Source organism: Falco punctatus (genome assembly GCF_963210335.1).
Source record: "Falco punctatus genome assembly, chromosome: 10".
In the NCBI taxonomy this organism is placed as follows: domain Eukaryota; kingdom Metazoa; phylum Chordata; class Aves; order Falconiformes; family Falconidae; genus Falco; species Falco punctatus.
The window spans coordinates 18,921,616-18,947,372 of record NC_137590.1 but is presented as its reverse complement, the minus strand read 5'-3'; the positions used below and the strand labels follow the sequence as shown (position 1 = coordinate 18,947,372).

General features: G+C 57.0%; 4 protein-coding genes across 6 annotated transcripts; 1 reads left to right on the top strand and 3 right to left on the bottom strand.

Annotated features, from left to right (window-relative positions):
• Window positions 1-3,500: 3,500 nt before the first annotated feature.
• Window positions 3,501-14,822, bottom strand: LOC308071047 (uncharacterized protein; the record flags this gene model as incomplete). Its single annotated transcript, XM_080405909.1, is given in 5 exon segments — window positions 3,501-3,560; window positions 3,564-3,816; window positions 3,818-4,570; window positions 9,584-9,618; window positions 9,621-14,822. Coding segments are annotated over 5 exon segments (2,013 nt in total). The 5' UTR covers window positions 10,533-14,822.
• Window positions 14,303-16,238, top strand: TBX10 (T-box transcription factor 10; the record flags this gene model as incomplete). Its single annotated transcript, XM_080405908.1, has 5 exons — window positions 14,303-14,368; window positions 14,720-15,018; window positions 15,090-15,191; window positions 15,258-15,681; window positions 15,750-16,238. The coding sequence occupies 5 exons, from the start codon at window positions 14,303-14,305 to the stop codon at window positions 15,819-15,821; spliced, it is 963 nt and encodes a 320-aa protein (XP_080262034.1). The 3' UTR covers window positions 15,822-16,238.
• A 105-nt stretch (window positions 16,239-16,343) lies between these two features.
• On the bottom strand, window positions 16,344-22,733 carry TCIRG1 (T cell immune regulator 1, ATPase H+ transporting V0 subunit a3). Of its 2 annotated transcripts, XM_080403838.1 has the most exons (20): window positions 22,645-22,733; window positions 21,923-22,096; window positions 20,905-20,983; window positions 20,574-20,803; window positions 20,384-20,478; window positions 19,977-20,103; window positions 19,813-19,895; window positions 19,576-19,669; window positions 19,286-19,498; window positions 18,987-19,137; window positions 18,767-18,906; window positions 18,447-18,604; window positions 18,283-18,373; window positions 18,084-18,202; window positions 17,699-17,912; window positions 17,380-17,496; window positions 17,191-17,301; window positions 16,980-17,100; window positions 16,721-16,892; window positions 16,344-16,631 (listed from the first exon to the last, which is right to left on the bottom strand). In XM_080403838.1, exons 2-20 carry the CDS (start codon window positions 22,037-22,039, stop codon window positions 16,550-16,552), a joined length of 2,514 nt encoding a protein of 837 aa, XP_080259964.1. In that variant the 5' UTR covers window positions 22,040-22,096; window positions 22,645-22,733; the 3' UTR covers window positions 16,344-16,549. The 2 variants fall into 2 exon arrangements, with proteins under 2 accessions (XP_080259964.1, XP_080259963.1); XM_080403837.1 differs by lacking the exons at window positions 21,923-22,096; window positions 22,645-22,733 and having other exon boundaries at window positions 20,905-21,491.
• Window positions 22,734-23,166: 433 nt separating this feature from the next.
• NDUFS8 (NADH:ubiquinone oxidoreductase core subunit S8) lies at window positions 23,167-25,709 on the bottom strand. 2 transcript variants are annotated; one of them, XM_080405761.1, is made up of 7 exons: window positions 25,620-25,709; window positions 24,340-24,387; window positions 24,192-24,254; window positions 24,015-24,104; window positions 23,697-23,869; window positions 23,472-23,600; window positions 23,167-23,393 (listed from the first exon to the last, which is right to left on the bottom strand). In XM_080405761.1, exons 2-7 carry the CDS (start codon window positions 24,377-24,379, stop codon window positions 23,262-23,264), a joined length of 627 nt encoding a protein of 208 aa, XP_080261887.1. In that variant the 5' UTR covers window positions 24,380-24,387; window positions 25,620-25,709; the 3' UTR covers window positions 23,167-23,261. The 2 variants fall into 2 exon arrangements, with proteins under 2 accessions (XP_080261887.1, XP_080261888.1); XM_080405762.1 differs by having other exon boundaries at window positions 24,340-24,390; window positions 25,620-25,692.
• Window positions 25,710-25,757: the final 48 nt, after the last annotated feature.

Below are 25,757 nucleotides of genomic sequence, written 5' to 3'. Positions count from 1 at the left end.
AACAAAGTGCACAACTGAATTTATTTTCTAATGTTTTTATTCTGGTCTGGTCACTACTAATTTTGTTTGATAAAGTCACTTTGCATATCGGAAGGTTTATTCCACCTCCTGAAGAAGTTCAGTTTGTTACTCATCAGGTCCAAAGAGGTAACCACAGCAATTTATTCTGAGAAATCAGATTGCATTTGACAAAACAAACAAACAAACTTGTTTCAGCAGATCAAAAGAGAGAAAACACTGGTGAGAGATCAAGACATTTGAAAAATAATTTCCTTTAGGAGAGTCAGAACAAGTTAAAATAAAACTCTGATTTCTTCCCTTCCTTCCTATGAAATTGGGTTTGAAACAGGAGATTTAGTGTAAGTATTAACCCCCTTTTAAATATGGTGATATCTATATCATTCTTGTGATGCCACTGAACTGAGAGATAGTGGAAAGAATTTTACAAGGTTGGTACAGATGGACATCCCAACCAGGCTACAGCACCGTTATGAACCGGGGGCAGTAAGTTGCTGATAATGCAGTTTATATTTTTTTAAAAATATTAATGGTTAGGACTCAGGAACAGTCACAGAAATCGCTCACTAAGGATTTTTGAACTGTTAAAGATACCAAATTTTACTACTGGAAAGGACCCTTCTGCACGAGGAAAGTCCAACGCGTGCCCTTGCTTGACTTATGCACGAGCCTCCCTTAAACCTGGATTTAGTCATACCAATTTTTATATTTCATTCCAGCCTTAAGTCAGTTGCAGAAACTTTCACACCCCTCTCAAACAATGTGAAGTTTGCCACATAAGCCAGGCTTCCACGCCGTGGTCTTCACGGCATAGCACAGGGCGGACCGTGCACCACCAGAACTCTTATCTGCGCCGCGTGGAAGGTCTGAGATAGACCAGGACCTGAGGATGGTGAGGGTTTTTTTCCAGCACAGCATGCCTCGGACCATCCACGCTTTGCAGAGCTACTTCATCAGCTTGTCCAAGCTGTTGCCCTCTCTGGCTGCTGGACAATAATTATGAATCACACTGATCTTGATTAAAATAATCAGCCGAGACTGAGGGGCTGCTGACCTCTGGCAGTGCCTGCGTGTCTCGGCTGGCTTTACTCACACTTCAGCTCGTGGCTGCCTTAAAATTGAAAAAACAACTTACAAACGCCTGGGTTTGCATCGGCTATCCCGACCCTGGGTGAGTATCTTGTGTGAAACCAGGCTCCTGCCTGAAGTCCTCCCCTTGCAGCAGAGCAGCTCCTCGCAGCGTTATTTAGGCTAAAACTCACCTGTCTTCTCACACCTCAGGGCCTTTTTTGCCTTATTGAGACTTGTCATCTCCTAGACTAAAAGTTTATGGGAGAAATAAGCCCAAATTTGTCCCAGTGTTGGCGTTCAAAGCAAGACTGGTTTGCCAGTGGTGAAGGGCATTGACACCTGACCGAGAAAAGCTGCTGTTTATAGGCTTCTTTCACCGAAAGAGCAAGAGCTTTGCCGCTGCCTCCCCTTGGTGTCACGCGGGAAACTCCTCCTGGGAATTGATGGCTTTGGAAACAGCTCCTTAAGGAGAAGACGTGCACAGATGAATAAAGACAATTAGTTTCAGTAAGTTAAATGTAAGCTTGAGTATTTTTTTCCACTTCTTTAAAGATATATATATTAAAAAGTTTAAATATATATATAAATTTATCTCTTGGAATATATAATTTACCTCTTGGCATCACAGAGAATTAAAAAGAACTGGTGGAAGAAATATTCAGGGACTAGGAGACAGTTCAGGATTTAGAGCAGTGTTGCAAATGCTGTTGGGGAGGAAGGGAAAACTGTTCAGGAATTCTGAATTCAGGAACATTGCTGCTGCAATGGGTTTTAACACTCTCTGGGATATCCTGTTGCTTAAAAACCCAGAGAGTTAGATCCAGGCATCTGAGACAGTCACAGCCAGGTTTATGGAGAAAAGTTTCTCTTTTATTGCTCTTAAAAGAGCAAAACGGCATAGTATCTGTGGTCAGATCTCCTAGGGAATTATCTCCTATCCATCCATGGAAAATACAAGTCTTTAGGAGGTTAATATCTGCTGTTAGTGACCTTTGTATCAAAGCAAAAGCATAGCTCTGACACTATCTTCATCCACTTTGCTTTTCTGTTCTTTCCAGAGAGTGTTTTGTGGATGCTGGGCACTCATGCTGAGCTGGATTATAAATTATTGATTCAAAGCTAGTTTCACCTGATCACTTTTGAGTGGGGTTTTTGCAGGACTCCAAAACATCAGCACGGTGAGCAGAAGCTTTCCCTTTAGGCTTAAATGGACTCTTCAGACTATGTGTGACTGCTCTGAACAAAGTCAAGCAGGAAGTGGAGAAAATCATGTGCTTTTTCCAGAAAAATGCTCTTTTCCATGCACTTTTTCCTACCTCACCCTGATGTAGATGTTTAAAATAGATCAGATGAATCAAACCGCCCAAATGCATCGTTGTCTCCAAAAGGGGAACCTATGGTGACTAACGCATATGTGAAAGCCTACAACCAGATAGGATGACTCCTGGGCCAAGGTGACTCAACCCTTGAACCCTGGAAGCAGAAATTATGAATAAGATACAGCTGGGATGGAAAATAAACTCTGCCTGTATGGAGAGGCGCAAGGAGGAGAGGAAGTGGTGGGGAAGTGTTGGACAGTGCTGAGAGTTTTGGAGCCTCCAAATGAGTCGGGTGCATCTGAATACAACATATGGCCAGAAGCATGGAGGCTTTCCGTGCTGCCGGCACCAGAGGACAACCTGGGAAAAGCCAGGACTGCTCAGACAATGTCTTGAAAGACTGTTCCTGGACCAAGCTGAGCAACTGTTTGCCACAGGGGGTAAAACCCCACTTTGCTCCTAAGCAAGGGACACCATCCGTGTGGTGGCTCCAGGCTGGTAGCTCTCCATGGGGCAGACCCATCCAGGAAAGCAGGATGCCCGGCACAGGTGGTCTGCGTGCAATATATATGAAGCATGGGGATGTGCTACTGCCCCCCACCCCCACCTCCCCACCCCCCAAAGACTATCCTTGGACAGATCAGAGAAGATAATAAGTCAGGTTTATTGTACTAAAGCAAAACCTTAAGCAACTACTTAGAAAATTTGAAAACATAGTTATGAAAAACATCACCCCTCCAACATGTAGTCCTTTATTTAGCTTGTCCCCTCCTGCTCTGAGCCTACTCTTTCAGCCCACATAATTCCATATTGTTATAATATTAAGTAAATCCTCTTTGGTAAAAAGTATCAGCTGTGCATGTTCTAGAGTTGCTTATAAATCCATTTACTCCAAAAGTTTCACTGACAGTGTTTTTAGGATTGTCTCCTGCATTCTTTCCTTCTTTCAGACATTGTAATTACAGGTAATTTATTTTCCAAGGCACCCCCAACATAGGATTAATTCGTAATTCAAACTCTGCAGTGTTTCAGCACGCTGTACAGCACGTACCCCTCACCAGCTGTGCAGAAATGTGTGTTGCCCTCCTTCTGTCAGGCACCAGCCTGATTTCTTCTGCTGCCCTGGCTGTGGCAGGTGGCACCTGCTTTGGTTCAGTTACAGCAGGACCTGTGGGAATAGATGCAGGAGAGGAGCGTCCTTGTAGCTCTTCCGAGGGTGCTCCTCAACTCCTTGTTCCTCAGGCTGTAGATGAAAGGGTTGAGCATGGGGGTCACCACTGTGTAGAAGATGGAGGCTGTTTTCCCTTGATCTTCTGCATGTCTGGAGAAAGGCTGGAAATACAAGAAAGCTGCAGAGCCGTAGAAGAGAGCAACAGCCATGAAGTGGGAGGTGCAGGTGGACCAGGCTGCCCTCTGCCGAGCAGATGCTCCAGATGGTCTGCAGGATGCAGGAATAGGAAGCAACGATGGCCAAGACCGAGGTTGTTATGATGAAGCCAATGCATGCAGCCATCACCATCTTGTTGAGCCAGGTGTCAGAGCACGAGATTAGCAGGAGTGGTGGGATTTCACAGTAGAAATGATTGATGAGGTTTGGGCCACAGAAAGAGAGACGGAGGAGAGCGCTGGTGTGCACAAAGGCGTTCAGGCTCCCAGCAGCGTAGGAGCCCACCACCAGCTGGACGCAGAGCCCATGGGACACGGCAGCCAGGTAGTGCAGAGGCTCACAGATGGCCACGTAGCGCTCATATGCCATGACGGCCAGAAGGACAGCTTCTGTGGTGCCAAATACTGCAAAGAAGAAAAACTGTGTGATGCAGCCACTGAAAGAAATTATATTTCTCTCTGCAAGGAGGCCCAGCAGGAGCTTCGGCGTGATGGATGAAGAATAACAGATGTACAGGAAAGAGAGGTGGCTGAGGAAGAAGTACATGGGCGTGTGAAGCTGAGAGTTGGTCTGGACGAGGACAATCATCCCCAGGTTCCCCACCAGCGTGGTGACATAGATGAGTAAAAAAATCACAAAGAGCAACTCCTGCAGGTCAGTGAAGCCCAAGAGGACAAACTCAGTCACACTCGAGTGGTTTCCCCCAGCCATTCCCCTAGTACCAGCACAGAGGAGGCAAAGAAATATGGGGAAGAGTTGAAATAATTTCTCCCAGCTCACAGGAGAAGGCAGTGCCTGAGGCTAACGCAGAGTTCGGTGTTTCCTGGGTGAATGCACCCACTTACCTAGAGAAAAATATAATAGTTATCCTCAGTGGGCAGGTTGAAGATCCAAAATAATATATTGAAAAATAATATATTGACAAAATAATAACCAATAGCTTATGGGGAAAAAAATATCTTAAAGCTTAATCTTAAAGCTCACGTCTCAAAGCTCCGGCTGCCCCATTATGGCAAGAATCAGTCTTGCAAATGATGCCTTTGCTTGAACATCCAGATTCTTCTCAACATGTGAGCATGACTGGGAGGGTTTCTTCCCCTCTGTTCAGAGGTGGGGGGTGCTCTTATTTAGGGACAAGCAAATACAATAACATCATGCCTTAATTTGCTACGTTAATTAGTGTTGCATTGAATAGATAACTGATCACATTGGAGCGATTTTCTGACTCTGTACATTTGGGTCAATGAAAATGAGACCAGCATACCTGACAGTAATTTCATGGATGAGTAGCTTCAAGGACAAACCACCCCCTTCTAGTCTGAATTATACTTGTGTTTCACCTTTCTCACACCTCTTGGGTCTGCTAACATCAGGAAATTTTGTCCAAAATTTGAGTTAGGAATTAAGATTCAGAGGTACTGGGGTTTTTTTGTTCAGGAAGGACCTTCGTACCTTCAGTCTTGCTTCATGGAGAGGCTGCTGCTTCTGCAGGGGCTGGACAGGGTTGTAAAGGAAGCCCTTCCCCATCCAGCAAAAAATGGTCTCAAAACCTCTTAAAATTTCACCCTCTCTCTGGTCAATGGCATCTTGAGCCATTCTTGGAAAGATACTTGCTGGCCCTTGAGCTGAAATCAGTGCACGAGCTCCATCGGTCTTTCCAAAACCAGGCAGGTTTCCCTATGACATCCTCTAACACAGCTGAAGATTTATGTTTTACCCCATTCCCACAGGACAAATTACCAAAGGGTCTTTGGGGCACCTGAAAACAGAGTGAGCCTTCCCTGAAGAGCCTGGAATAAACACCAGAATTTCTCACTGAGGTTTCAGGGGTGGGATCCCCAAGGCACATCAGAGGTGATGCCTGCAGAGCCTGAGCAATCCCACCTCTGTACACAGCATCATCATGAGGAGTGAAAAACAAGGCAATGCATTTTTGCTGAAGACTTGAATTTGAAAGGGTTTTTTTATTCTCCAGGAATATGGGAGAAAAAAAAAAAAAAAAAAGCTAAGTAATGAATTAATTTAAGGGAATTATTGCTTTATATTTGCAATGATCAGTTAAATTAATCTTCTTTCATATTACGTATTTCCATAGGGCAGACATGGAAACGTTAAAGAAAAAGTGGAGCAAAGTACAGATATCAATTTGCCATTGTGTTTTTGTTTTCTGTGTTCAAGATAACTTGTCGGTTTCCATTTACACTCGAATATGTTTTCACATCGTTTGCTCCCAGGAGGCAGTCTCAGAGGAGGTCCTGTGAGCAGCACTGGCCAGGACGCAGCTCTCCAGAAGCCTGTCTCCAGGGGGCAACACATCACCCGTGTGTGTGTCGGGACAGTGAACGCAGATTTGGGTAGCTCTCTCCTAGCCATTTGCAATTAGGTGCTTGAATTTCAATCAGTATTTTTCCTTTTCTTTGGTGGTTTGTTTTTTTTTTTTCCTGCTACCCATCTGCTGGTCACACACCTTGCTGTTCAGTATCACTACCATATTACCTGGTATATTTTTCTTTTTCTGTCTTTTTTTTTTTTTTTTAAATAATAAACAAGACTGCTTCTTGTGCAATTCACTAGGGATGACCTTAGAATATGTGTATTGCCTGTTTGAGAAATGAGCATTACTATGTCTTCCCTTCCCACTTCCCTCTTTCTATCAGCCTTGCTGCCTGGTTTCTGGCACCAGCGAGATGACTCTTTCTTCAGGACGATTCCTCTTCCCCCATCACCCTTCTCACAGCAGCTTTTACTTCCCCATTCCTCAGCTGTAGGTCAGAAGCTCATTGCAGAAAGCCCCTTGACCCACTGCCAGAGCTCTTCTCAGGGTGCTAGCGGGCGTCTTTGCTGCAAGGATGTATTGATGGCTTGTCTATAACTTGGTGGCCACCACAGCCTCCATGTCCTTCTCCATCAAGCTGCTCTCCAGCCTGTCCTGGTGCCTAGGGCAGTTCTTGCCCATGGGCAGGACTCAGTGTTTTCCCTTTCTGAAGTTTATGTGATCCCCATCTGCCCATTCAGGACTAAAAATACTCCACCGACCAAATCTCCCTCGGCAATAAAGGGAGTTGATGGACCCAGCCAACATGTAGAGGGCACACAGTATATTTAAATGTGAGGAGACAAGTCCTTCTCCTAAAGACATTTGAGGATTCCCAAATCTAATCACCAAGTCCCTAACCAAGGGGCGGTAGCTCCTACCCCTTCTGCAATATTTACTCAGCTCTTTATTTAAAACACATTTAACTAGAATTAAGGCAGCTCTGCCTAGAAGCGGAGCCTGTGCGGGGGAAAGGAGCACCACAGCAGCTGGGGGCTAAGCATCACGAATGCAAAACAAGGTGCCAGACACCAGCCATGTCATTGCCCGTTCGTCATGACTCACCAGGAAGGTGGGTGGCAGTGCTGATTGCACTACTGGATGCTCCTTCTCCCTGCCAGACCCACAAAGGTGTTTCCCACTGCCCTCATGGTCAGGCGCTCACCCCCCAAAGCCAGCGACAGCCGTTACACCCAGCTAACCGCTCGTTTCCCCAAACGCTGCCAGCGCTGCTTGCACAACAGGCAGAGCTTTCGGTTTTGAGAGCAGCAGCTCCAGCATGAAGCCACGACGAGCAAAACGATAGCACCGTAGCCACAGGCTTGTGTTTGCAAGGCACTGAGAGCTCACCTTCCCATTCAGGCACCAGGTGATGGTGGAGGTGAGACCAGCTGGACACAAATATTGGTGTATATCACATACCGCCAAATAATAACAACCATAGGTCACTGCAGCAAGAAGGGATGCTCTGGGACTGTAAATAAAATGTTAAAATTAATCTTGATCTTTTGTTTAAGGAAAAAAGTGTCGATCTTCCCCACACCTGAATTAAAGAGCACTGGGAGAGTGCTGGTCAGAGGAGCAGAAGTGTGGGAGAACAGCAGGGGTTACACGCAGAGGTCCCAGTTCAGCCGTCCTGATGGACACACCTGGAGACATGGGAGGAGATGAAGAGCAGGGAACCTTGCCTGCTACAGCTGTGCCCAGCCTCTCATCGGCACAAAACAGGCAGCCTGCCTGTAACGTGAAATAGCTACGGCCAAGTGCAGTTTTTTAACCCATTTCAGGGACAAAGAAAGGATGCGTGAAGGAATTAATAACACCAAATTCTTTTTTACTTGATACCAGCAGCAAGTGCTCCGGGTGCCTATTGCAGATGTGGGCAAATCTGAGACTTCCTACCGTCGATCTGCAACATGGGGAATTCCAGCTAGAAACAAGGGGAGGAAAAAACCCACCATCAGGGTGGCCAGACACTGAAACAGGGGTGGGGGTGTGTGAAACCTCTGCCCTTGGTGGTCCCCAAGGCTCAGCAGGGCAGTGGGGTCAGAGCTGGCCCTGGCTGGTGTGGGTGGCTGTATCAGAGACCTCCTGGGGTCCCAGCCACGGGGGGTGGGGGTGGGGGGGCATGAGTAGCCCCAACACGGCACAGCTGATAAGAGAGGAACAGAGCAGGAGAGCAAACAGCCTGGGAGGACGTTTGCCCCGGGCTGACAGGGCTAGCCTGGCAGCCAACGGATGGCTGGATTAAATAATAACCAGGGAATTATCGGGAAGCTTTGGGAACAAAGACCAACTCACCCGATTGAGTCTGAGTGCCTGTTAGTTGTGTGTCGGAAATAAATTAGCAAACCCCTTTGATCCTGGTTTGATTTAATCCAACCCAAGTTACTACACATCTCCAGGATAGCACCAAGGCTAAGCCATCGCTCCAGACTTTGCCACGGTCCTGGCAGAGGCTGCAGCCTGTAGGGGCTGAGGCAATACACAAACTGCAGTATTTGTGCTTTTTCACGTATGCAACATTTGTGCACCACCCAGCCGCTCTGTCTGCAGGAAGGCAGCAGGAGAGACATCAGGGCAGGCAATGGCATCGGTCCAGGCTGGCGTGGGCTGCAGAACATCATGTCTGAAGGAGAAGGCTGCTGAGCAACACTGGAACTCCTGTGATCTGTTCTGGCCGGGGTAGTGTGGACATCGTGGCTTGTATTGCTGTCAACAGGGAGAGGGAAAGCAAAGGTGTGGAGCAGTGGATGGGCATTCCGTGACAGTACCTGCCCTGAGGGGATTCATCACTACAGCATCTTAAAATGATTTCAAGGTGCCTTCATGTACAATAGAGGTCACCCAAATACCCTATTTAACTTAAATTTTTAGCTGTCTAAAATTAAATGAGGTGTATGATGCTGTTAATCAATAATGAGGTTTGAGTAAGAAAAAGGGAAAATATTTCCTGCATAGTGTGCCAGTTGTTTGCTGTCATCTCTATTTTTCTTGCTAAAGGTGTTGACGTACTCAGACCAGTTATTATGGCCCTTAATGACTTTACAACACTGTCTTGAAATGGAATTTGATTCAGTGGAACAGTGGAATTCATTCCTGTTTATTCTGATTTGCTAAGCAAAAGGAAGAGCAACACACGACACGGTTCATCAGTCGAGTCCAGCCAATCTAGAAATGTTTGCAATATTCTTCTGGTTCAGCTTGGCCTGATACATAGGATTAAATAAATGGTAAAGGGCAAAATTTAAAATGAGAAGTGCATGCTTGTAGTTCTCTACCTGTGTCTTTATTAGGTTAAATTAACTACTAAATATAATTACCAACATCTGGAGGAGTTAAATTATTAGTATTCTCAGCTGCTGATATTGAAACAGCTAGCATATCACGTAAATCAAAGTGTAAAAGACACCAAAAATGTTGTCAATCTGAGATATTTAACAAAAGGCTGAGTGCATCTCAATTCTATCTGACCATAAATTTACAACATTCAAGATCATTTTATTTTTGCAAGTCTCCTCAAAGCCTCCTTCACGTCCTTATTCCTCAGGCTGTAGATGAACGGGTTCAGCATGGGAGTCACCACGGTGTAGAGGACCACAGCCCATTTATCTCCTCCTCTTGAGCTGTCTGAGCTGGGCTTTAAGTACATAAAAAATGATGTCCCATAGAAGATGCTCACAGTGATGAGGTGGGAGCTGCAGGTAGAGAAGGCTTTGTGATTGCCCTTGGCTGAACTGATGCTCAGGATGGTGGAGATGACGGCCATGTAGGAGACCAGGATAACCAGGATGCTGGATGCACCAAATAAAGATGCTGAAGTTCTTAGGATAGCGTGGCTGAGGGTGATGTCTGTAGTTGAGAGTGATATCAGAGCGGAAATGTCACAGAAGAACAGGTCAATGACACTGGAGCTGCAGAAGGATAACCTGGACATGCCGATAGTCTGCCCCGTGCCATTTATCAACCCCATGAGATATGACCCAGTCACCAGCTGGAAACAGCATTCTGGGGACATGACAAGGGGATACACCAGGGGATGGCAAATGGCCACGTAACGGTCATACGCCATTGTAGCCAGCAGGAAGCACTCGGTTATCCCAAAAAGATCAAAAATGAATACCTGAGCCATACACCCAGCATAAGCAATGCCCTTCTTCTCTGATATGAAGTCAACTAACATCTTGGGGGTGATGACGGTGGAAGAACAGAGGTCTACAAAAGCCAGGTTGCCCAGGAAATAATACATGGGGGAGTGGAGCTGAGGGCTGGCCCTGATTAACACCATCATCCCAAGGTTCCCCAGGACAGTGATGAGGTAGGTGAGCAGAAATATCAGGAAGAGTATGACCTGAGTCACCGGGTCCTCTGTGAACCCCATTAAGACGAACTTGGTCACTTGGGTGCAGTTGCTTTGTGTCATCAGTTGGATGCATGCTGGAGGTTTCTTCTACAACAGGCAGGTACCTCTCAAGTGGAAAACCCTCTATCCAGTGGGACCTGCACAGAGACAATCATACAGGATCTAAAGGAAGAGTTTAGGCACCGATCAATTAGAAACGGCTTGCCAAAAGTCACATCACCGCACGGGTGAAACAAGCGGGGTGCTGTAAAAGCAAAGCTTTGCTCAGGCTGTGCAGTGCCAGGGCACAGCGTGGTGCCCGGTCCTCTGCCTCACTTCTCGATGCTCAGCAGTGACCTTTGGGAAAGGCTGTAGGGAAGTTACACACCTGAGTAGCTTTACCTTAGTGCTGCATTTCGTCCCGTGTTACTGTTCAGTCTGGGACTTCAAGATCATCCAGCTCAACCTGAACCACAGAAGAGAAGTACTTCCACAGCGCCAACGACATTGTTCACCCTCTCATCGACACTGGCCAACCACCTGCTTCTTCCCTCTTTGCTGGGATGTCTTCCTAACCACGAAACCCGGCACAGAAGTTTCTGTAGGTTTCCCCCACTCCTGATGCACTGCTCTGGCTATAGAAGCTTTCCCTGGGTCTCCTGCCTGCTCCTAGAGTCTTCAAATGGAAATGAGCAACTCCCGCAGCTGAGCAATCTCTTCTTGAAAATATGTTTGGGGAAAAAATTGTCTTTTGGACTTGCCTGGTCTCAGCAATGGTAAGCTCCCTAAAAATTCTTCACAGGAAAGCTTCTGATCCTCATCCCAGAACCCTTTGTGGTCAATGAGGGAGGAAGCTTCCTGGGTGCCCTCTCCAACAGGGTGTCTCCAGACCTGCCACCTTAGCAGTTGTGTGGTGAGGACAGAGGACAGCCAGCTCCCTGGTTTTGGTGGAAAGTCCAGAGTATCACGAAGAAGCAAAGCCCAGGACCCTGCAGGTAGGGCAGGAGATGAAGACAGGAGCTGTTTCTTTTCTGCAAGAGAAAACTTCAGGAGATGGGTCCTCAGCATACACTGTCCTTGTCATGGGTCTGGTACAGGGAGCTGAAGACATCAACCCTCACACCTCAGCACTACCTCTGCTTCCCTCCTGATGCTCTTGGAGATCGATGTGAAGATGTGCCTGCCTGAAGCTCTGCAGGGGAGCTTGAAAACAAACCACCGCTGGCAAACACCCTTGCTATTTCACCTAACCTGGGGATCTGGGGACTGTACATCTTTTTGAGCCCCAGGAGAGTGCCAAAGCCCAAAGCAGGTCATTATCTTTTCTCCGCACTTCTGAGTTTGGAGAACGTACCCAGAGGAGATGACCTCAGCTTGAGTGAGCAACGGGGCTTTGGGCTCCCTTCAGAGCAAACCACAGAACACCACCTCATCTTTCACGTCCACTCTGAGCATTTCAGGGACACTTGCAGCTCCACAAGTGCCATGTTTGACATGATCATGCCAAGGAGCTGAGGGAGACCTTGCCAATGGGGCACAGTCCTGCAGGAGCTGAGCCAGGGCTGGTAACAGGGTCCATCAGCAGTCCCAGGAGCACCATAGACAATGAACCACCTTTCTAACCATTTTATATTTCTTATACTCAAACCATAGCTCACCAGTTTGGCTGCAAGGAGCCAACAGATCATGGTGACCTTGCTAAAGTCGAGGTAAATGCTGTCTGCTACTCTTATTGTCCACCCAGCCATCAGTCCTCCCAGTGCCCAAGGCGCTCAGGTTGGTCAGGCATGACTTGTCCTTGCTACCTCCACACTGGCTATTCATGGTCACCTTCCTGTCCTTCCTCCAGTTGGAGAGGACTTCCAGGGGATTTTGCTTTTCAGCCCCGCTGGGGACTGAAGCAGCCCACAGCCCTCGTGCCCTCCTTCTTGATGATATTTACCTTCTTCCACCCATCGTGGTAGAAACACACCACCATAAGGGAAAAATGAGAGCCTGAGGGAGAGGTGCCCAGAACTGGAAAGAAGGTGATGTGAAGGATGAGATGAGGAGAGTGATGAAGGACTGAAAGGGGCGTCGAGAGGGGAAAAGGGCCCTTCTGAAGGGATGAAGGAAAGCTCTAAGGCTGGCCCTGTCTCTGGCAGCTCTAATGGAGATTCCCAAGCCCAACAGGAGGTGCAGGGTACCTCTTCCTACATCCTCTTCCCACCAAGCAAAGGGTGAGTGCCCAGAGCAGCAGAAACCACTGTGGCATCAGGTCAGATGTATTCTGCAGAACGGGAATTAGCTTAGGCACAGAAAGCCCTGACCCACACCCTCGGCTGAGCACCAGGCAGGGCAGCCAGGCTGACACTTCCCAGAGACAAACACAAAAGGAAAGGAAAAGTCAGATGGATTCACACCAGAGCCCAGCCGGACAGAGGCTCTCCCTCTGTTCTCAGCGAGGAAAAACCGCTCAAAGCAGGGTTGGGTTAGACATCACCTCCGACACTGAGAACTGGTGTTTTAGAGACTTGGAGCCAGAGGCTGCCCTTCCCCAACAGTGCACCACTGTGAGCAAACCCCCACCATCTGGGCAGCGTTTGGGGTTAAAAACCCTCCCAGGGCAGCACCCTCACCTTTTCCTTTCTCTCCAGCAGAAAAATCAGCTACAGGAGCTGCAGAGCCCAGCGTGATACCGTAGAAGAGTCCTGGCAGGTGCGGTCCTGCCTGGGGCTGAGCCCCCTCCATCCGCCCCCCTGCTGTCAGCACTGCCTCTCGCACCTCCTCATCTCCCCGCTCAATACCAGCCCTGCAGCCATGGACCAGCTGACAGCGGGAGATGGATGGAGCCGAGCCAGCACCGCAGGGTGTGGGACACGTGCGGGGATGTAATGGACACGGGGGGCTTGGGGAGATGGTCCCTGCCCCATTTGCATCAGTCCCAGTCCCAAAAGCCAGTGCTGCCCACACAGCCTCCTTGGCCACCCTGCAGCACACGGGGGCCAGAGGGTTTCTTCTCTGTTACGCTGGCCGCAGGAAGGACTGAAGCACCAACCCCAAAGCAGAAGCAAAGGCTGGGTCCCAGTTTGGAGAAAACAGCCAGCTCTGTGCAAAGCAGGGAGGGATTTCAGCCCTTGCCCAGTGCCACCATCACCGAGGTACCACCGGGGACACAAACTCATCAGCATCCCCATGAAGATGCCCACTGTTCCCTCCAGACCTGTCCCCAGAGCCCCAGCATCCCTCATCACCTCCAAATACACTCCCGTGGTGTGCAGAGATGGTGTCCTCAGCCCCGTTGCAGTTCAGAGGGGAGTGGGGGGCTCCAGAGTAGCTCCTCTGCTTCCCCCATGCCCCAGCCCCCTGACCCTGTGTCAGTCACCTCCCCACATGCATCCCTTGCCCCTGCAGCACCAGCTTGTCCCCATCCATCTCCTGCTGTCAGGCTGGTATTGAGCATCTTGATGGGAGGTGTGGGGGAAGGGGGGCTTAGCCCCAGGGCAGGACTGGGGGTCCTGGGTACCAGTGCAGAGACAGGACCGGCATTCAGGATGGGTGCAGGGCAGGGGGAGCACTTTCCTCCCCCACCACCGAGCTGCAGAGGCTTTGCACAAACAGCCGGCACGTTGCGGATGCCTCAACACCTCCCTGCGCTTTAATACCAGGTGTTGACGGCAGCTGTCGGCTGAGCTGCTGGCGCACGAGCGGCTGCCATGTGCCGGGACGGGTTTTGCCCAGGGGAGAGAGATGGTCGGAGCAGCCCCCCATCTCCCCCTGCCCAGATGTGTGACATGAGGGGGACAAGGAGACCCAAGGAGAGCTGTCTCTCCCCAGCCCAGTGTACCCTGAAATGCAGTAGGGGATCAGCGATGCTCCCAGCCACCCTAGGGCCACCGCTCGCCTCCCGTCCATCATCATCGCATCAAGGCGTGAAGGCGAGTCGGGGAAGGGGGCCGTGCTCCAGCCCCCAAGGACCGCTGCAGCTCCAGCCCCCGCCTCTCCACCCCTAGCTGGGGCATAAAACCCCCGGCAGGCTGCGGGGGACAGTCCAGAGCTGGCGCTGCACGGGGAGGGGTCTTCGGTGGGGTCCCCACTGCCGCCGTGCTGGGCGACGGAGCCACAGCTGCCGCTTGCCCACCCACAGAACACATGGCAGGTAAAACCCACCCACGGCAATGCGCCCCCCTACCCAGCAGTGGGGTCCCATGGTGTTTTTGGGTGCAGTGAGTCACCCAGACCCACGAGCAACTGGGGTTGCAATGGGGAGGGGGATAAAACCCCAGTAGGGACTCCCCGGTCCTCCCACCCCCTCCAGGGGGGAAGGATGTGATGGGGCAGCTGGTGGTGCACATCTGGGGTGCAGGATCAGGCCTCTTGCAACACCCCTTCCCCCCTCCGCAGCCTTCCTGGGGGGGCCAGGCGAGGGCCCCCCCTGCGGCACTGGCTTCGGGTGGGCAGGCGAGGGGCCGGGGACCAGCAGCAAGAACCGGCGCGTGTGCCACGCCACGGCACGGCTGGAGATGGGCAGCCTCTGGGAGGAGTTCAACCGCCTGGGCACCGAGATGATCGTCACCAAGGCAGGCAGGTAAGTACCAGAGCAGGACAGGGAGGCTGCCGGGTGGGGGGCACCTCCTTCCTACCCCCCCCTCCCCGCAGGAGGATGTTTCCCACCTTCCAGGTGAAGCTGTCGGGGCTGGACCCGCTGGCTGACTATGTCTTGCTCATGGACTTCATCCCGCTGGATGACAAGAGATACAGGTTGGGTGATGGGGATGCTGGGGGGGGGCGGATCCTGGGGTAGTGCTGAGCCCCCCTGCCCCGCAGGTATGCCTTCCACAGCTCCTCCTGGCTGGCAGCGGGACGGGCCGACCCGGCAGCCCCCGGCCGCGTCCACTTCCACCCCGACTCCCCAGCCAAGGGCGCCCAGTGGATGCGGCAGATCGTCTCCTTCGACAAGCTCAAGCTGACCAACAACCTCCTGGATGACAACGGCCACGTGAGGACCTATCCCTGGGGCGGGCAGTGCAGGAGGACACGATGCGCCCCTGCACGGAGTGGGTCCTGCCCACTCCCCCTATTCCCCCCTCCCCAGATCATCCTCAACTCCATGCACCGCTACCAGCCCCGCTTCCACGTGGTCTTCGTGGACCCGCGACGGGACAGTGAGCGCTTTGCCCACCAGAACTTCAAGTCCTTCAGCTTCCCCGAGACCCAGTTCATGGCGGTGACGGCTTACCAGAACCACCGGGTGAGCTCCAGGGCGGGGGGACATGGGGGACGCCCCCAGAGACCCCCTGACCCTGCTCCCTTCCACAGATCACCCAGCTGAAAATCGCCAGCAACCCCTTTGCCAAGGGCTTTCGGGACGGTGACCCTGAGCCGTGGTAAGGCCCCCCCGCTCCGACACCACGATAAGGGGCTCCATGCCACCCCCCCGCCTGAGCCCCCCATCTCTCTTGCAGGTGCGGGGTGCCAGCAGGGTCCCTGCTGGGTGCAATGCCCCGTGCCCGAGCCACCGCGCTGCCCTCCCGCCCTGAGAAGCAGGAGAAAGGTAGGGGGGCTGGAGGGGGGACTGACCACCCCCTGTTGCTGTCTCTCCCCCCCGCAGGGGCTCCTCGCAGCCATGGAGGACTGGCTGCCGCCGTACCCCCCCAACCAGCCCCACCAGCAGCTCCCCCTGGCTTCCCTGAGCTGCCCGCACCCCCCTTCCAACCCCTCGCCTGCCCCCGCAGTGTCTATGTGGGGGCCAAGCCCTGCACCCTGCCCTACCCCCTGCCCACCTTCCCCCCGCTCAGCACCTATGGCCCCACCACGGCCCCCACCTTCGGCTACGGGCAGCAGTGATGGGTGGGGGCACAGATGCCGGGACCCCCGACCCAGCCCACGGCAGAGGGGATGGAGACACGGAGGTGGGGACGAGCCATGGGAACAGCTTTATTCGCTGCCGAGGAGGGAATGGGGAGGATGCTGCAACCGGACCCCCGTGGCCCCTCAGCCTTGGGGATTTGGGGGGACAACGCTGCCCCCCAGCCCCCCTGGCTGAGCTGCCTGCAGCAGGGTGGGGACTGGGTCCGGCCGATGCCCTGAGCCCCCAGCGGGACCCGCACAGGACGACTCTACTCCCAGGTGTCAGAGGCGAAGGTGAAGGGGCACAGCTTGTACCCGGCGCCCACGTAAAACTTATTCTGAAACTCCACCCTGCCGAGGAGAGTGGCCGGTGAGGAGTGGCGCTGGGGGGGATCAGTCACCCCATCCCACCGGCACCCCACGCCCTCAGCCAGGCTCACCAGTGCAGGCGCAGGGCGTGGAGGAAGGCGGAGAGCCCCTCCATCACCAGCAGGATCGCCACGGTCAGCACGGCGAAGGCGGCGAAGACGGGCACCAGCACCACACCGCCCACGTAGTTCAGCCGCACGAAGCCGTTGCGCATCACCATGGTCCATAGGACCTCTGACAGCTCTGGGAAGGGGGGCACAGGGACAGGCAGAGGAGTTGAGGCTCAGCCCAGCCCCGGGGCGGGGCACGCAGGGGACCGGGGGGACTCACGGGCATGGGCCAGGCTGAGTGCCCAGAGCCGCAGGTAGGATGCGGTGTTGGAGATGCAGCCCAGGCAGTACTCGATGGTGTGGATCGCCTGGTGCATGAAGATCTCGGCGAAGTCCAGGTGCTGCAGGGACGGAAGGGACACAGGATGTCAGCAGCGGGGCACAGCCACCCCCACCACACCAGCCAAGACCACCAGACCAGTTCCCCTCACCTCAGTGTCAGGGCTGTGCCCCCCGCTCTCCACGTCCTCCTTGGTGGCATTGACAGAGTTGCCAGCCTTCTGCCCCTCCAGCAGCGGCTCCTGCTCCCCCGCCGTCACCAGCTGCAAGGTGATGGCACCAGTGGTGAGACCCCACCGCACCCCCCTGCCCAAGCCCCACCACCCCAACCCCAGCCTCACCGAAGGGCGACTGGTCCTCCGCGTGCGCTGCCGGCAGCACAGGTACAGCGGTGTCCCCAGGAGCAGGACAGGCACCGATGCCAGCGCCAGCACCACCAGCACGGTCTGCACCGGCACCTGCGGCACAGGGGCACCAGTTCAGTGTCCTCCACGGCACCAGCCACCCAAGCTGAGAACAGCCCCACCCATGACACAGCGGGAGACCCCCACCACCACCACAGCAGCCCCCACAGGGCTCCCCATTGCTCCCAGCCTGGGCAAGGGGAAGGGTAGGCACTGGGTCCCTGGGTGGGTGCCCCCCATCTTGGTGGGGTGCTACCTGCCCCCGGTAGAGTGGGAGGTTGTCAGCGTTGGAGGTGAAGAGGAACATGTCGATGAAGTGGATGAGGATGCTGGGGGCTACCAGGGAGTCGGCGGCACTGAACTTCACCCACTTGTAGAAGATAAGAAAGACGAGGTAGCCAAAGAGCGCCAGGAGGAAAACCATCTCGGGCAGGAGCTCCAGCACCAACCGGTGCCGCTGCTGGAAGTGCCTGGGCAGGGGGACATCAGCCAAGCTCAGCCCAGCATGGCACACCCTCGCGTGACCTGGGCTCCCACCCAAATGTAGGGGTCCAGGACTCCACTCACCCACCCCACCCGGGTGAGTCCAGTCCCTTTAGCATGATCATGGGTGGCCAGATCCCACAGCCACAGGGACTCACACGTGGTTGAAGACCCCCAACAGGACACCGAAACCCATGTGCACGATGCCCAGCACCACGGACATCTTCATCTTGAAGGAGTTGAGGAAGTTGAGGTGGTTGGTGGCCAAGCTCCAGATCTGTCGTGGACAAGGTGGGTGAGACTCTGGGCCACCCCACCGAGGGTCCCACCCCATCCTCTCCCCCACAGGACACTCACTGGGTCGATCCCGAAAGGATAGGGCCCTCGGAAGACGCCGGTGATGTTGGGATCCAAGGTGAGGGATGGGTGGGTGGCAAGGTAGGCAGAGCTGTGGGTAGAGCAGGGGGTGTCAGTACAGGCAGGGGCACAGGCAGGGTTCACTGGGGGACTGGGAGTCACACCTCCAGGAGGAGTGGTTGGCCATGGTGGCCACGCTCCATGCAGAGGGGAAGATGACAGTGGCTTTGCTGAAGCACTCATTGTAGATGAAGCCAGTGTAGATGGAGAAGGCCCCCATAAGCAGGATGAGGTAGCGCCCCTCGAAGAACGTCAGCCAGATCTGGTGGGGGCAAACATGGCTCCTGCATCTACCACCTCCCATGCCCCACACTGTCCCCCTCCCACACCTCCAACCCTGCCCCATACTGCCTTTGTCCTGTACTACCACCCCCATCCCACACCTTCAACCAGGTCCCCACACCCCCAACCACGTCCCGCTCACCTCGTTGCTGGCCTGCTGCAGGCTGGGGCTGTTCTCGTACAGCACCATCCAGAGAGCGAAGAGGAACATGAGCAGCCCATGCCCCACGTCCCCAAACATGATGGCGAAGATGAAGGGGAAGGTGATGATGGCGTAGGGTGCTGCGGGGACACAGGGATCATGTCACACAGGGTGTCCCCCCCACCAGTCTGGGATGCTGCAGGGGGTCGGGGGGCCTTACCGGGGTTCACCTCCTGGTAGCTGGCCACCCCGTAGGCGTCCACAATGCTCTGGAAGCCAGCAGTGAACTTGTTGGTGCGGATGAGGGTGGGGGGGTTCTCCGAGGTGGGGATGCGCTGCACGAAGCACTCCACGCTCGAGCCGCTCTTGTACTGTGGGGAAAGCACCCAGTGCCTGACACAGGGCACCCCCTGCCTCGCACCCCGGCACGAGGACACGGATGGGGACACCGAGCAACCCTGAGCATGGGGACACCAAACAAACCCTGGCACAAGGACATGGTAACACCAAGCAACCCACCGATCCCTGGCGCAGGGCGTCCTGCACTTGTGTGAGGTCCCTCACGGGGCACCAGACCTCAGCGATGAGGCACTTCTCGGTGACATCGAAGCTGCACTGGTTGAGGATGAGGTAGATGGCCTTCATCTTCTGCACCTGCACCCGCCAGATGGGCAGCGCCAGCGCCACCTTGTCCAGCACCTGTGCCAGGTACTGCTCCGTCTCCTCCAGCACCTGCGGGTGCCCAGCACAGGTCAGGGACGGGGGACCCCCCATGGCCCCCCCGGTCCCCACTATAGTGCCCAGCTAACCACGCTGAGGTCCTGGATCTGGCTGTGCAGCCCGCTCATGGTGTCCGCCCGGCTGGCCTCGCTCTCCGGGTAGGGGTACATGTGGCAGTGGAAGCTGGGACAGACGGACACCACCGTGTCAGGGGGACCAGAGCTCCCCAAGGTGGCCCAGCCTGTCCCCGTCGCGGGGATCCAGAGTGGGTCTTGCTAAATAAACCTCTGCCTGGCCAGATGCGTGGCGTGGGGCCCCTGGCTCACCAGTCCGAGATCTTGCGGATCTTCTGCCCGATTTGCTCACCCCAGTAGGAGATGAGGAAGATGACCCAGGTGATGCTCTCGCCCTGGAGACAGCACAGCCCATGTCAGCCCCAGCTGTCCTGGCCCCTCTTCCCTGCCAGCCCCCACCCCAGTGCCCTGCTCACCGTGGCCAGGTCCTCCATGGGCTCCGGCATCTCCACGAAGCTGGCCACCAGGTAGCCGCGGCAGGCGCGCCACAGCAGCCGCTCGAAGGCGCTCACCCGCCATGGGTGAATTACACCGGCCACAAAGCTGCAGGGACACGGCGAGGGTGTTGGGACGAGCACGGCTCTGCTGCTGCCCCCACCCCATGGCCAGACCCCTGCCCCATGGCTCTTCCCCAGTCCTCATCCTCCAGCCATGCCCCACGGCCACACCTCTGCCCCACAGCTCATCTCCAACTCTCACCCTACAGCCATGCCCACCACCCCACAGCCACACCACTGCCCCACGGCCCCTCTCCAACTCTCATCCTACAGCCAAGCCCACCACCCCACGGCCACACCCCCGCCCCACACACAGCCCCTCTTACTTGATCTTGCGGTCGAGGTGCTGGTGCAGGGAGGGATCAAGGATGGGCTCCCGCTCGGAGAGCGCCCGGGGCCGCGGTGGGGAGCCCAGCGGGGCCTGTGGTGATGGGGAGCACAGAGGTGAGGCTGCGGGGGGCAAGCGGGGCGCAGGGCAGCCCCCACCAGGATGGCGAGCCCCCTCCCCGGACCCACCGGCAGGCTGGTGAAGCGCTGGCCCTCGCGCAGGACGTGCAGGTACTGGCGTAGCTCCCGCAGGCGCCCACGCAGGGAAGCGCGGTTGTGGCTGACCTCCCGCAGCTCCTGCGCCAGCTGCTCCGACTGCTCCTGCACCCGCAGTGCCTCCCGCGCCAGCGGCGCCCGTGGGCTCTCCGGGCACGGCCCCAGCACCCGCCCGGCACCCTGCAGCTCCTGCTGCAGGAAGGCTGCGAGAGCCACCGTCAGATGGTGGGGGGGTCGGGGAGGGGGGGTCACCCCCCTGGAGCAGCCCCCCAAAGAGCCAGACCCGAGCCCCCCCGGCACTCACTGAAGGTCTTCTCCATCTCCTCGCAGCGCCGCACCTCGCCCACGAAGCGCCGCTGGAAGGCACTCACGTTGGGGTTCAGCTGCCAGGGGGGCACAGTCACAGCGCGGCCCCAGAGGGAACAGGGCACCCCAAGCCACCTGCACCCACCCCCTGCACCCAGAGCACCCCAAACCACCCAAATCCAGTCCCCTGCACACATGGCACCCCAAACCACCCACCCCAAGCCCTCTGCATCCATGGCACCTCAAGCCACCCACATCCACCCCCTGCACCTATGGCACCCCAAAGCCACCAGGCTAAACCCACAGCACCCCAAAACACCCGCACTCTCTGCACCCACAGTACCCCAAATCCCCTGCATCCATTCCTTGCATCCACTGAACCCCAAACCCTCTGCACCAACTGCACCCCAAGCCAACCCCCCCCCAATGCCTGCAACCAGGGGGCCCAAACGCCCCAAGAGCAACACCCCTACACCTATGGCACCTCAAGCCCACCTGCATCTATCCCTTGAACCCCAAACCACCCACCTCAAACCCCCTGCACCCGCGGCACCCCAAAGCACCCACCCCAAACTTTCTGCACCCAGGGCACCCCAAACCACCTGCAACCATTCCCTGCACCCAGGGCACCCCAAAGCATCTACCCCAACCCTGCTGCACCCAGGGCACCCAAACCCACCCAGATCAACCCCCTGCACCCATGGCACCCCAAACCACCCACCCCAACCCCACTGCACCCATGGCACCCAAACCCACCCACCCCAACCCCACTGCACCCATGGCACCCCAAACCACCCACCCCAACCCCACTGCACCCATAGCACCCCAAACCACCCACCCCAACCCCACTGCACCCATGGCACCCAAACCCACCCAGACTAACACCCCTGCACCCAGAGCACCCTGAGCCACCTGTACCCATCCCCTTGCACCCAGCGCACCCAACCCCACCCAGACCAACCCCCCTGCACCCATGGCACCCCAAACCCCCCTGCAGCCCCCCGACCCCTACGTACGTCCCTGAACTCGAGCAGCCCGCGCTCGCCCAGCTCGCTGACGCAGCTGTAGGCCGAGGCAGACTGGAGGAAGAGCTGGGCCAGGCAGACCTCCTCGCTGCGGAACAGGGACCCCATGGTGTCCCCCGGGGACCCCACTCCCGCCCTGGGGTGCAGAGGCACAAGGGCACCCGCCTGGGGGGCAAGAGGGAGGAGGTGAGGACTAGGGGGGAGCTGGCAGTGGCGCTGGGGGGGTCACCTCGGGGGGTGGCAGTGGGGTTGGGGGGTACCCCGGGGGTGGCAGTGGGGTTGGGGGGGGGAACCCTGCAGATGGCTGGGAGGCTGGCGGGGGGAGGGGGGCACCCCGGGGCTTCCAGTGGGGCTGGGGGTGCGCGCAGCAAGGCTGGGGGTCCCCCGGGGGTCTGCAGCAGGGCTGGGGGGGCAGCCGGGGTCCTGCAGCGGCGAGCCGGGGTGTCCCCGGAGCTCTGCCCAGGGGGAAGTGACCCGCCCCGGTCCCACGCGGCTCTTCCCAGCACCGGGCTTGCAAAATACTTTCCAGATCCCCCCGGCCATGCTCCCCCCCCCCCCGCCCCGGTCCCGTGTGCGGCCGCCGCGCCCGCCCCGCTCAGCTGCAGCTGAGTCAGCGCCACCGCATCTCCCGCGCCGGGACTGGCCGCCCCCCGGGGCTGCCCCGGCCCCCCCGCCGCCCGGGACCCCCCGCTGCGGGAGCCGCCCGCCCCTACCCGGGAGCGCGGGGCGGGCTCGGCACTTCCTCCTTCCCCAGGAAGGGCCCGGCCGCGGGGAGGGACCGGCCCGCCTCCCCCCCCCCTCCGCCACCGGGACCCTGAAGGCCCGGGAGCACGGAGCCAGAACCGCCCCCCCCGCACCGCCATCCCCCGTGGAGCATGGAAATGAGACCCACCCCCCCACACACCCCCTGCCACCTCCCGGAGCCGCTACCACCAGGGCCCCCCCACCCCCAGCCGCGGGGGCTGGCTGCAGGCAGGGCATCCCCTCCCGGGGAGAGGGGCACGCGCTCGCCCCTTGCCCCTGCCTGCCCCCCACGCACCCCCCACCCCAGACTGCCTCGCCACTGCCACTCGCTCCCCCCCCCCCATTCCTGTGCCCCCAGCCTGGCACGGGTGATGGCACCCCCAGGACCCCTGCTCCCCTCCCCAAAACACCCCCCGGGGCTTAGGGAAGGGGGGTTGGACCCCTCCCCTGCCCCAGTGCCAGAAAGGAAGAGACACAGAGAAAGCCGGAGCTTTGGGTTAGGAAGGGGCCAGAGCCCCCAACATGGACAGGGGTGGCAAAGCCCCCCCAGACCCTTTATTAGGGGAGTGGGGAGGAGACCCGGCTGTCACCGGTACAGGTAATCAGCCTGGATGTTGGCCGCAATCTCTGCCTCCCACTTATCGCCGTTGTTGAGCAGCTTCTCCTTGTTGTAGAGCAGCTCCTCATGCGTCTCCGTCGAGAACTCAAAGTTGGGGCCCTGCCGGGATGGGAGACATTTGCCCTCAAGGCTCACCAGACCCCTGTGCCACCCCAGGCAGGGGGGCTCCGCACTCACCTCCACGATGGCGTCCACAGGACAGGCCTCCTGGCAGAACCCGCAGTAGATGCACTTGGTCATATCGATGTCATAGCGGGTGGTGCGGCGGCTACCGTCAGCTCGGGGCTCGGCCTCGATGGTGATCGCCTGCCACGGGGCCAGGTGACACCATCAGCTCCCGCGCTGGGCAGCCTGCTGACCCCCAGAGCCAGAGGGAGGAAGATGAGGGTGATGAAGGCTCACCTGCGCTGGACAGACAGCTTCGCAGAGCTTGCAGGCGATGCACCTTTCTTCTCCAGAGGGGTAGCGGCGCAGGGCGTGCTCCCCGCGGAAGCGTGGGCTCAGCGGGCCTTTCTCAAATGGGTAGTTGATGGTGGCCGGTTCCCGGAAAAGGTAGCTCAGCGTCATGGCCAGGCCTGGAAGATGGAGCAGGGGGGAGGGGGGATGTGCTGGCATGCTCAGGGGGACCGGCACCCCACAGATGAGCCAGGGGCTGTACATGGGGAGGTTGAGAGGGGTTTGATCCGCCAGCGGCTGCATCGAGCCGGCTCCAGGCCTCACCTCGGAAGAGCTCCGTCCACAGCAGGGTCTGGGCAGCACGGTCAGTGATGGATCGCATGTCCATGGCTGGCTCCTGGACGTTGACGTACTCTGCAGGGAGAGGGAAGCTGGGCCCAGCCGGCGGAGGGGACACGGGGCAGGAGGGAAGGGCCGGGGGGGCAGTGCGCCCCTACTCACTGTAGGAGTCCCGAGGGTGGCTGGTGCTGAGCGGGCGCAGGTAGCCCAGGGGGGCTGGCGGGCCTGGGGGTAGGGCAGACAGAGGGGTGAGGAGGGGGGGCTCAGGCTGGGGAAAGGGGGCCAACGGGGGGGGCAGCGTGACTCTTACCTGCGCGGGCAGCCCGGTACAGCAAACGCAGCGCTGCCATGGCCGGTCCTGCTGCCGGCAGAGGGGTCTGACGCTCGCTGCCAGCCCTCAGGTGCTGGGCCAGCCAGCAGCTGGGGGGGGGGGGGGGGGGGCGGTGCTGGCCCCCCCACTTCCCACAGGGGAGCCAGATGTCCCAGCCCCCACCCCTCCACCAGAAGAGACCCCAAGCCTCAAGGCACCCCTCCTCCCACCAAGGACCAGGCATCCTGTCACCCTCCCCCAAGGGACACAGGTGTCCTGTTTACCCCACCAAAGGACCCACATGGCCTGCTGCCAACCCACCCCCCAAAGGGACCCAGGCATCCTGCCCCCCTCTGAAGGGACCCATGTGTCCTGTCCCCCCACCAAGGGACCCAGGCATCCTGTTCCTCTAGAAGGGACCGAGGTGTCCTACCCCACCATGGGACCCAGACATCCTGACATGCCCCAACAAGGGCCTCAGGTGTCCTGTCACCCCCCCCGAAGGGTCCCTGGCATCTGGACACACACCTCCACCTCCCCCAAGGGACCCAGGTGTGTGTGTCGCCAAGGGACTCAGACACCCTGTGCGTGTCCCCGCAAGGGACCCAAGTGTCCTGTCCGCCCCCCACCTCCTACAAGGGACCCAGATATCCCCCTGCCAAGGGACCCAGGTGTCCCCCCACCTCCCAAAAGGGACCTAGGTGTCCTGTTGTCGTCCCACCACCACCTTCCCACAAGGGACCCAGAGATATCCCTGCCAAGGGACCCAGGTGTCCTGTCTGCCCCCCACCTCCCACAAGGGACCCAAATATCCCCCCACCAAGAGACCCAGGTGTCCCCCCACATCCCACAAGGGACCCAGGTGTCCCGTCCTCCTCCAAAGGACTCGGGCATCCTGTCGTGCCCCACCAGGGGACCCAGGCGCTCTGTTCCCCCCCACCCTCCCCCAAGGGACCCAGTTATCCCCACACACACAGGACCCAGGTGTCCTGGGCACCTCGCTCCCCCCGCCGAAAGACCCAGGCAGACCCCCCACCCCATAGCACCCAAAGCCCTACTCCAAACCCCCTCCCCACCCTCCAGCACCCAAGACAAGAGCCCCCCGCCCCAAGGAACCGAGCCACCCCGACACCCCGGCCCCAGGCAGGCTCCGGGGGGGCTCCCAGGCCTCCGGGCCGCACCCTCTCTCCCAGGCGGGACCCGGCGGCCAGGACAAGCCACGACAGTGCTGCCGGGCACCCCACGCAAGCCCCCCCGGCCGGCCGGGCCCCCCCGCTCACCTCCCCCAAGGACCCGGGGCGTCCTGACCCCGCGCGCACTGCGCAGGCGCCAAGGGCAGCGGCGCAGGCGCACAGCGGCGCCGGGGTCACGGGGCGGGCCGCCGTGCAGTGGGCGGGGCAGACGGCGCTAGGCTCGCT

Excerpts from the sequence above, each read along its gene's own strand:
- TCIRG1 (XM_080403837.1), bottom strand. The coding sequence starts at position 21,142 with ATGGATGCAGAGGGCTTGGGGTGGGTGGTTTGGGGTGCCATGTGTGCA. Across the intron at positions 19,896-19,976 it reads CCATGGAGGACCTGGCCACG|GGCGAGAGCATCACCTGGGT; the intron begins GTGAGCAGGGCA and ends TGCTGTCTCCAG. Across the intron at positions 19,670-19,812 it reads ATCCGCAAGATCTCGGACTG|CTTCCACTGCCACATGTACC; the intron begins GTGAGCCAGGGG and ends CGTCTGTCCCAG.
- NDUFS8 (XM_080405761.1), bottom strand. The coding sequence starts at position 24,379 with ATGGCAGCGCTGCGTTTGCTGTACCGGGCTGCCCGCGCAG. Across the intron at positions 23,601-23,696 it reads AAGCTGTCTGTCCAGCGCAG|GCGATCACCATCGAGGCCGA; the intron begins GTGAGCCTTCAT and ends GCCCCGTGGCAG. Across the intron at positions 23,394-23,471 it reads CTGTGGACGCCATCGTGGAG|GGCCCCAACTTTGAGTTCTC; the intron begins GTGAGTGCGGAG and ends CCATCCCGGCAG.